The sequence below is a fragment of the Hippoglossus stenolepis genome, chromosome 7 (assembly GCF_022539355.2).
Source record: "Hippoglossus stenolepis isolate QCI-W04-F060 chromosome 7, HSTE1.2, whole genome shotgun sequence".
Lineage (NCBI taxonomy): Eukaryota > Metazoa > Chordata > Actinopteri > Pleuronectiformes > Pleuronectidae > Hippoglossus > Hippoglossus stenolepis.
The window spans coordinates 16,939,472-16,950,181 of record NC_061489.1 but is presented as its reverse complement, the minus strand read 5'-3'; the positions used below and the strand labels follow the sequence as shown (position 1 = coordinate 16,950,181).

The 10,710-nt window shown below is 45.5% G+C and overlaps 1 protein-coding gene across 2 annotated transcripts; it reads right to left on the bottom strand.

The window, feature by feature from the left end:
- Positions 1–257: 257 nt before the first annotated feature.
- On the bottom strand, positions 258–10,302 carry csf1ra (colony stimulating factor 1 receptor, a). Of its 2 annotated transcripts, none has more exons than XM_035162201.2 (22): positions 10,059–10,302; positions 9,684–9,809; positions 7,712–7,999; positions 7,275–7,562; positions 7,054–7,190; positions 6,806–6,971; positions 6,488–6,689; positions 6,019–6,134; positions 5,768–5,879; positions 5,481–5,680; positions 5,068–5,159; positions 4,802–4,928; positions 4,328–4,432; positions 4,018–4,128; positions 3,763–3,925; positions 3,599–3,681; positions 3,384–3,487; positions 3,066–3,188; positions 2,869–2,980; positions 2,688–2,787; positions 1,675–1,786; positions 258–1,340 (listed from the first exon to the last, which is right to left on the bottom strand). In XM_035162201.2, exons 2-22 carry the CDS (start codon positions 9,733–9,735, stop codon positions 1,194–1,196), a joined length of 2,940 nt encoding a protein of 979 aa, XP_035018092.1. In that variant the 5' UTR covers positions 9,736–9,809; positions 10,059–10,302; the 3' UTR covers positions 258–1,193. The 2 variants fall into 2 exon arrangements, with proteins under 2 accessions (XP_035018092.1, XP_035018093.1); XM_035162202.2 differs by having other exon boundaries at positions 7,712–7,996.
- Between the last annotated feature and the right edge of the window lie 408 nt (positions 10,303–10,710).

Sequence of the window (10,710 nt, the reverse complement as noted above, 5' to 3'; positions counted from 1 at the left end):
TATATATACATTATCAGGCGTGTCACTCGTGCTGCATTCAGGTGCAAGCACGTTTGAAATGTCTGTATCTCTCACATAGCTTATATACTATTCTTAAAACGTTCATACAGATGGCAGTGAAGGCTGATGGCAGTGAAGGCTGACCGCTACATATAGACATCAGTGAAGCGAAACACTCTTCTAACTTTACAGGAAATGAGAAGATTAAGTTGTGCGACACACATAATAATGATAATAATAATAATAACGTTCACATTTTCAGACCTGCTCAGTTCAGTTGTATTCCCTGCTCCTAAATCAGACTAAACACTGGTTAATTAATTAGACTGAAGTGGAACAATCACATGTTGCCACCAACTGACAGCTACTGTAAGTGTGTCACAAGAAATACAGCTCTGATCAAAGCATAAAGGGGGAAAACAACATGGTCATTCTTTGCCTTCTCCATGGCTGATTCGGCACGCTTCAACCAGGGGAGGGAGAAACACTTGCACTGTTCAGATGTTCAATTAAGGTGATTGGGGAATAAAATCTGGTTCGCCTGCACCACATGAAAACGTGGTGCCTCAGCTTCCACCGCCTTCTTTTTTTTTGTTCAATGGCTCCAGTGTTCGCGACTGTCTGGCTGCTTCCACTGAGAAAGCATACATGCGATAAAAACGATGAAAAGGAAGTGAAGCTGCTGACTAAAGTGACTGAACTGGAACAACACATGCACTCTTGAGGGCAGTAGTAAAAAAAAAAAAATTGTGATAAACATGGTGTACAATGTATAATTAAGAACACGGAAGAAAGGACAAATTGTCTTCTTGATTATGCTGAAAATACATCTCAGGGGGAATAATAAACAGTCCGTGAGGGCGTAGCGTTTAGGGTAAGGCACTGCTGGGGATGTTTGTGTGGTTGTGTTGACATGTTTCCTGCTTTCCTGTCTGCAGTCGGTGTGAGACGTGGCAATTTCTAGTCATGGTCTGCAGAGAAGCAAGTCACATGCTCGCTGCAGCTGCTCGTCTGTCTGGCGCTCAGGCACAAACAGCAAAAAATAGCTGTGGAGGCGACTCTGCGACCGTGCAGCAGCTGGAACAAGCTGCCGTGCTCGGGCCACAGACTACAGCTTATCCCGTTCTCCTGAAGGCTTGTCGTCGATGAGCGATTGATTCGGGTGAGTGCTTGGTGGTGGTCCGGGGCCGGGCTCAACAGAACTGGTAGTTGTTGGTCTTCATCAGAGGCTGCTCCTCTTCCTCGTGGTCACAAGACTGGTCACAGGGGCCGTTACAGCCCTTGGACTCGTCACACACTTCACCCTCTGTGACCTCCTGCTGAACATTCTGGTAGATTAGCTGTGGAGAGGCGTCATTAAGACGGTGAGAGTCGATACGGAAAAAAGGCCAAATATCGTCTTCATCTAAATATGATGGTGTTACAAGCGAAAGAGGTCCTGCATTCAAACTGCACCAGCAGCTAAACCCTGATTATCTCCTTTGGTAACAACACCCAAACACGTTTAATCACAAAAAATCCAATTAATTTAACGTGGCTAAAACTGTCACCTGTTTTGGGGAGAATTAGGTTTTGAGAAGCTGGGTTTCCTGAGGACATCTTGGCTGCAGCATCACCTGCTCTGTTCCTTTTGGAGCTTTTTGATGAAGCCAAACCCAACTCCCACTAACTCACCTGCTCCTGCTCTGGCTGGTCCCCAAGTAGCCTCTCTATCATCTGACTGATCTTGCTGAACGTGGGGCGCTCCGTGGGCTCCAGGTGCCAGCACATCTTCATGATCGCGTAGCTGAAACACAAGCAGAACGTACTTTAAGAGGCCGATTCCTGCCGAACAAATCCGCCGCACAAAACACTGTGATGTTGCACTACAGATGTTTTATGGCCGGGGGGCCTCGATGTACTCGATTTCCACGGCAAACTGCTCAGCTTTGGCGGAGAAATTGAGCAACAGCATGAAGCCGAATTAGATAAATAAATAAGGGGGGGCTCATGGAGGGCGGTGACGCAGTTTGATAAGAGAGCCTCCTTCATAAGAGCCCCTGACCCTCCAGTCTCATTTTGCTGCCGTGAAATAGCAGTTACATGGCTCCCTAGCTTCGAGATCATGTGGCTAACAGGCAGAACTGAGGCCTGACTCACAGGAGAACAACAGATGATTAGGCCCTGACTCAGATTCAGTCCCCTCGGTTTCCACGGCACCAGTTATTCCGGGTGGTGTGACAGACATGCCAAATCAGCGCACACAGATGTTAGGGCCCCCTGATACTGGGGGAAAACACTCTCTTTATTTTTCTCATCTCGGCCACTTGATAAGTTTGGAGTCTGAGGCTTGTTAAATATGAGTTTTGGTTTTTTAGATCAGGTATAATGGAGGCACTTCATGAGTTTACCTCATTTGTTATTTATTTGAGATGTTGGATGGGGGAGGCAGACGAAAAGAGAAGAGGGTCTTTGTTCCGTTATCATGAACATTTGGGAATCACGCTGTTTGATCTGTGGAGTCATCTTAGGATGAATCATTCATTTTTTCATGAATCAGTCTTTGTTGCAGTTATTCCAACTTAATGTTTCCTCTCAATCTGATAACAACTCTGACCATGGACTCTCCTGATATGATATGATGAGAACCTTTATAAGATAAGACATTAACGTTGACTGGCGTCATGTCGCTGAAGCGTAGAACTTACATTTCAGGTGGGGCAAAGTCTGGTTGGCACATCTGGTAGCCACGCTTCACCATCTTGTAGAACCTGGAGTCCACTGCCATGCTGGGGTACGGGCTCTTGCCTAATAGACGAGACACACACTGTTATTTTAGCAAAGTGAATGTGTGTATGTATATGGGGGAGCATGTGTTTGTGTTCTGACCTAAAGAGAAGATTTCCCACAGGAGGATTCCATAGGACCACACATCGCTCTGCACCGTGTACACACAGTCGAAAATACTCTCCGGAGCCATCCACTTCACTGGCAGACGCGCCTGCAGACAGAAAGTGTTGTTTTTCTTTACCAGGCTCATCTCATGTTGTCAGCAAACGTTGGTTCCGATGAAGTCAAATGCTTACGTTGCCCTTCACCACGTAGTTGGAGTCATTCATGATGTCACGAGCCAGGCCGAAGTCACAGATCTTGGCCTCTCTGCGGTTGGTCAACAGGACGTTTCTGGCAGCCACGTCTCTGTGAATACACTGCAAGCAGGCACACACACACACACACACACACACACACACACACACACACACACACACACACACACACACACACACACACACACACACACACACACACACACACACACACACACAGGATCAGTGGAGGGAGACGTGTAGCATTAAGATTTATGATCAAATTAATTGTCAAACTAGTACGATAAAGTAACTCACATTTTTGGCAGCTAGAAAGTCGAGGCCCTGAGCCACTTGAAAAGAAAACCTCAGCAAGTCGTCGATGTCCAGGGGCCAGTCGCCCGTCTCCTCACACACAGTGTCTTCAAGCATGAGTCACACAAGTATAATATTAGTAACACCCAGAAACAGGAAGCAAACATACTAAGGATTTTGAACAGCACTCTGCTGAGTGACTGTATTTTCATTTTTACCCTGAGTTTGCTCCGTATTTTGCGGCTGGCTGGGCCTCATCTCCATGTAGCTGCTCGATAGCTCGCTGGAGATCCCGCTGTCACTGTGGGATGAAACAAACGTCATCAGGAACAGATTTTGACCAAGTGTCCCTTTTTTGAAATGCAGATGTTTGGGGATGTACCTCCTGATGAAATGCTTCTGATTGCAGATGTTCTTGTAGTCGTTGGAGCTCTCCATGATGTCGGGCATGTTCATGACAAAATTCACAAACGTCTCGGACTTCTGGCGAAGGAAGTTCAGGAGGTCGCCGAGGCTGCAGTACTCCGTGATCACAAGCACTGGGCCTGAAGAGGAAACACACCACGTTATGACACTTCCAACAAATTACTACAAATTACCACAAACTTTTGAGGACGTTTTCAGAAACGTGTCTGACCCCCATAGGTGCAGGCTCCCAGCAGATTGACGATGTTCTTGTGGTGTCCCAGGTGACTCAGGATCTTCAGCTCAGACATCAGGGCCTCCCTCTCATCGGAATGGGCACTGGCTGCATAAGCATGCAACAGATTGTCATCGTAAAGTCATATTATCGCTTCTGGTCATGCGAAACAAATGTTTTAGGATTTTGCTAAGGCACATTTTCAAATGTCCTCACGTTGACCAGAACATCCTCGGATTTTCCAGTCCCTCTAACTTCTGTAAACAAATATGTCTCTGTTCGGTCGTGGTTCCGAACATCGGCTCACCTTTCAGCATTTTCACAGCCACACGCAAAATGTTGTCGTCCTTTCCCAGACCGTAAGCTGTGGCCTCGACAACCTTCCCGAAAGCTCCAGCGCCCAGGATCTTTCCTGGTCAGACAGGAAATATGAGACTCATCAGTCATGTGCAGTCAAATATTCAACATAACATGTTATCATTATTACTATTCCATTAAAGCTAATATAATATTTATCTAATTGTTTAACAAATTCAACAAGAACACTGCCAAGGACGATATGTCTCCATTAGAGTGTGTCTGTTAGTTAGCAGGTTTACACAAGAACTAATGGACAGATTACCATGAAACTGGAGGAAAATGGACAGATGCTGCATGGGTCGGGTTAGAACTCTTAAAATTTTGGTTCCGACCCAGTTCAGGGGGCAGATCCAGGATTTTAAATTTTTTAATTTTAACATTCAAGATCAATTGAGTCAGTTTAAGAGAAAATGCAGCAAACCTAGCTTCAGCTTGTCTCGTGGGAACTCCCACTTCTCGTTGTACGGCAGCTGGCTGGGGTCGATGAAGGTGTAGTTGTTTCCATCTCTGGCCTCGATGATCTTCCAGCGGATCTCGTACCTGGGTTTCTGAAAAAAAGAAAAGTGAAGAGACAGTCAGGAGTGTTCTCAAAACAAAAAGCACGTCTCTTTGGAAAATTTGAATATCTACATACTATTCCACTACTTTGTATAAATATATAAAATAGAATATAAACGTGTATCTTACTTGCTTGTATTTGTAAAAGAGGAAAACCAGGAGCAGCAGGAGGACGGCCAGGATTCCTGCGGCTCCAGTCAGAGTGGAAGTGAAGAGCTTATCTGTCCATTCAAAGAAAGATCAACATTCATACACAATTGAACTTGTATGTGCTGACCCTGTGTCATGCAAGCTGATTTATCTTATGCGCCTTTGTGGAATTGTTTATGCTATTTGCAATGATGATTTTCAAAAATAGATCAGATTAGATTAGAATGGATTCATACAGTTTAATTAGGCATCCGGCTACCAAGGAAGGGAGCAGCTGACCATTAGAAAAACAATTTCTCAATGGAGAAATTAGATTTGCATTTGACTCTGGTCCATGTGACAGCATGATTAACACAGCACAAAGACTGGTTTCACATCTTCCAAAAACCCACCGGAGACCTCCATGGCGAAAGTGTCGCTGCTGACGCCGACGAGGTTGAAGGCCACGCACTCCACTGTCATCCTCTGAGAGGACGGCCCCACGGTGAGGACGCTCTCCACCTCCACGGCGCCGTACTCCTCCCTCTGAACCTCCACGGTGGGAGCCTGGAGAGGGATCGCCAACTGCAGCCCCGAGGTGTTTTCATTGCACCTGCCTCATTGAAACACATATTCCGTCAGTCAGAGGATACAGACAATACAGCAAACTTACTGTCGTTCCCTGTGCTGGGATACTTACGTAGGCCGTATCCCAAAACATTGGTACCAGATGATTCTGGGCGCGGGGTAACCAAATGAAGTGCAAGTGAGTGTGGTTACATTTTCCCATCTCACCACAGCAACAGGTCTCTCTGCCAGCAAAGAAAAATGAGGGAAAAGTTAATGTTCAGTTTTGCTAAATTGGGAGAATCATCCATCAGATTATGAGGTTTTTTTAACGGCCTTTCAACGAACTGTAAAAAATGTGTTTTTACTTCTTCCATCACTTACGATACATTTGGACTTGGAACGTGACGGATGCATTGGCCAAGTCGCTCCTGGCATAAAAGGTGTACTGGCCCTGCTCCTGTGCGTTCATTCTCTTCAGCTGCAGAGTTGCATGGTATCTGTAAGAAGAAGAAAAAAAGATCGACTGAGAAAAAGAGGAATGTCTGCAGAATCAGAAGTGACACATTCTGCGGTTTGAATTCAGACATTTCCCATGTATCATCTCAGAGTACGTCAATATTCTAAAAGGAGAACACAACTCTTCCCTCCGCAAACAGTTTCATGACCTGAGGAAATACAGTGACCTTGGCGTTCCCTGTCAAATTCACCCAAAATGCACCGACAGCACTTTTTCAGAGTAGCTTCTCCTTCCTGTAGTACAACGGATTATTTTCCTAAATTTACACTGTGTAAGCATGTAAGACAGCAGCTTTCACACACATTGGTTTGCACTGCAGCAGCGCTGTCGTACCTGTTGTTGTATCGGATGAACCTGTGCTCCTGTGTGGACGTGTTGGGAGACGTCGGCGTGCGCCACCTGTGCTCTATGATGTGAGGATACGCTTCGATGAGCACGGTGAGCTCCAGATCTTCTCCCTCGTTCACCTCCACCAAGAGACCCTGGCGGGACAGTTTAGGGGACAGCTGGGGCAGCAGCCTGATGTAGGGTTTGTCTGTTCAGGAGAATCAAGGTACATACTGTCAGCTTGTTGTCATTCATCAGTGCTGGACACGTGCTCCGAGCATTTCAGTATCAGTCGCTGCATGTGTGCTTGTCTCTGAGTCTTACCCACAACCAGCAGGTACGTGGTTGAACTGTTCACCCCTGCTTCATTGGTACCAATGCAGGAAATGTTTCCTGTGTCTGCCAGGTCCACGGCGGAGATGGTCAGTATGCTCTCTATGTCCAGGCGGTTTTCTCCACTGGAGCGAACCCGCTCCTCGATGGTTGGTTTCTGAAGACAAAAAGAAATTAAAAAGTTAAAATCAATGATTACTGCCACATTCAAGAAAGGTCCCAAAGTTCTTGCTACTGACCGACTTAGTTGTGGATTTCCAGGTGACGTTGTAGTTGAAGTTGGGGTTGTGTGTGGTGCAGCGAATCTTCAGTTCCTCCCCAACGATGCGCACGTACTCATCAGTCTCCAAGAAGACGTAAGGAGGGAAACGAAGCTCTGGAACAATAAATGTGGGTCAAATTGGAAACCCTCATACCCTTCAGATAACCACAACACTGCTGACAGGCAGATATGTCTCACTCTGAATGACGTTGATGGAAAAGGCCTTGGACGTCCTCTCCACTCCGTTGACCCTGGCCGTGCAGACATAGTCAGCGTTGAAGCTCGGGTGCAGGTTGTGGATGAAAATACCCCGGTGCCGGTCGACGGTGAAGTTCATGCCTGGTGGCACGCTGGTGCCGTTGTCCATGCGGAGGCCCAGGTCTGTGGCGGCCGGGTTGGTGAGCAGGCAGGGCAGCAGGTAGTCCTCACCCTCTTTCTTCACCACCCGCAGGGAGGTGCTGCTGGTCCAGAACAGACGGCTTGGATCTAGAGGAGAGAAATGGTGAGAATTTATTAGAATGAAAAACAAATTAATAATGTGACATTTGCACAATGGAAATCTAATCAGAGGGGACAATGATCCAAACAACAAGAGAAAGCATGGGACAGTGAGACTTTCATTCATCTGAGCTCACCTTGTACGTACACATGCACTGAGGAGGTCAGGCCACCTTGCTGAGACCCGGCCGTATAATAGCACTTGTACGTTCCGGTGAATTCTGCCGTGGGATGCTCCACCTTCAAGGTGCGGAAGTTCCTGTTGCCCTTGGACACATAGCGTTTGTGTTTGGTGAGCCTGGTCTGCCAGGTGACGTACCCGTCGCCCTCACACCTCAGATCCAGAGGGTTCCCGGGTGTCACCACCACCTCGGAACTCCCCACCACCTTGGAGTTGAACTTTATCACTGGACGCCTCCATACTGCTGAGGAGGAGGAGGGCAAATATGAATCAATGAATGCATTTGTTTGACTTTTTAGGGGAATGAAACACAGAAGGAAAAGTATGACAACAAATGAATCAGAACAGACTCGGCAGCATAAGTTCCCTTGACAGTATTTTTGCTCCATTGTATTGTTGCTCCATAATAATTTCAGATTTTGGTCATTTTAAAATAACTGAGATCTCAGAGCCGTCTCGTCTGCTCCAGGAATCCGATGTAGTTTGGAAGTGGACATATTCAGAAGAGCAGACTGAAGACTTGGACCAGAATAACATCCCTCCATCCGTCTCACTTCTGCTTTTCACCATGTGGCTATCTCAACATTAGTGGTATAAAAACTGGAAAGCTCAAAAATGAAAACACTAAAAACATATGGAAAGCTTCATATCTTTTTTTGTTAAATTTTAACTTAGGCCCTAACATTTAACACCAATTTAGAGAATATTAAAGTGAATCAATAATTCTATCTCTCAGGGAATAATACAGTTAGTCTTAGGGATGAAGAACAAAGTGCTCCCTGATGACTTTGTTGAGGATTTGGAAAATATCGTAGAAACTCAGCATGTAAGGATTGAAACGCAATTGATAATGTGCACTTTTTCATCACTTAGTATTGAAACGACTATTTGATAAGGGTTATAAAAGTTTCCATTTATTCGTTCAGTGTCTTTTTGGAGCTTGAAGCAGAACTGAGATTCAATGTTCAGCATTTTTTTTTTAATTCACCACAGCACACAAGATGTAGTCGAGAGACAAGGAACGAAATGTAGTCTGAAACCAGAAATCAGCATTTTATTCTTGTTGTTTTTGTGTGAGCATCCTGACTCCTGCCCGAGTGAACAGTCACCTTTCACCCAAAGTCCCTCGACTAAATGAACTATTCATCCAACCTCAAAATGACCCCGTTTACACCTCACACAGTAACACACCAGAAAGCAAAGCAGTGGAGCCATGGCGGATTCATTCAGCCATAATTACACCCAACAACAGACGCCTCTATGTGCTTGAATGCAAATACATGAAATTGCAATTTGATGCCCGACGGTCGAGACCCGCATATACGTGTGTGTGGTGTACATGAGCGAGACAAAGAGAGTAAGAAACAAAGTAGAGCTCAACAATGACCCTGAAACAACTCATGATGCTGCACTTGTTCTGCTCATTAGACACAACAGCGTATCAGATGCGAGATGGAGAAGCGCACACTGTTTCCCTGCTCCTCTGCACTGACCACGAGTTTATGCCATGAAATGTATGAGAAACTCATGAGAGCTTTATTCACAAAGAATGTTTAACAGGACATTTTTGGAGCGAGACATAAATCACTGGTCTGTGTTTGCACAGATAAACACGCCATGGAAACAAAAACATCTTAATGCAACTGGATTTCATTTCAAGTTGGTTTTAACACTTAGCAAAAACTTTTAGAGCTCGTTCCATCGTTGCCACACGTGATACTTTACAGCTTTTAAATCATCGTGTTAAAAACTCACTTTTCATGCCGTGCCCTCTTTCTTTAAGTGTTTGCCTCTCTTTTTGTTTCATTTCATTTCACCATATTTGGATTACACGTTTATGATTACAGTAGCTTTCAATTAAAAACAAAATAGAACAATAAAAGTCACTTCAGCTAGAGGATTAAGAGTCAGTGTTCTCTGGGCCTTACCTGAAGCAGCTGAGGCCACGAACCCCAGCAGCAGGGCGAGGTAGGGCTGCATCCTGGATCAGCTCCAAAACGGCAGCCTGATGGTTGATGTTTGCGGTAAAAAAAACCCGTTCTTCTTGTGTTGATCTGTGGCGTTGGAGAAGGAGAAATGAGAGCACCACCACACAAGCTGTCATCCCCCTAATTAAGTTCCTCTTTTCTGACTGGTCGGAGCAGCAGTGCCTTGTAAAGATGAACCTATGCTGAGCCGCAATCCACTGTGATTGTGTTATTCTCATTGGTGAACAATAGAATAAGAAAGCAGACCAGTGTATGGAATATGGCACTGGTTTAGTTTACAGTACAGCATCACTCATTTATTTCAAATGCACCCACCTGCAGATGTGTAGCAGCTCAGCAGAGGAGCATAATAATCCCTTCTCCTCTTCGTCTTCTTCTTCTTCTTGTCCCCTCTTGCTTGTTTACAGTGTCTCCACCACAGGAGTCACACAGCAAACATGCAATCTTTCAGACAGCAAGTGGTGGAGGGTGGAGGGTGGAAGGATCCTTCTGTGTGTGTGGGCGGAGGCGGATCAACATATCACGCTCAACTAATTAATGAGCTAGTCCCAATTTGCCACAGAAAGGCACAATTCTCCTGAGAAACCCATGGAGATGAGACTAATCACCTCCATCACTGTGGAACCATGGCTGCCAGGCTTTTCTTGGCGGAAATAATGTGGGGTTTTTTTCGAGAGGGGAGGACAGTCAAAGGGCTCTCAGAAATCTGACCCAGGAATCGGAGAGAGCGGCGCAGAGAGATCTGAGAGTGTGGAGTGAGATAAAGTCATTGTGGATAGAAGGGATCTGTTCTGAGTTGCACTTCACATCATGAAAGAAGCATCTTATCAGTAAGTTATAGGAGGGTTTATCAAAAAGGATTCAGCCGTAAACCAGTAGCTGTGGAGGGCTGTTGCCTGAAGCTTTGTATCATTAAGAGAAGCAGGGATTATTTTCTACCAGAATTCAGACTTTTAGTGATTTTGTA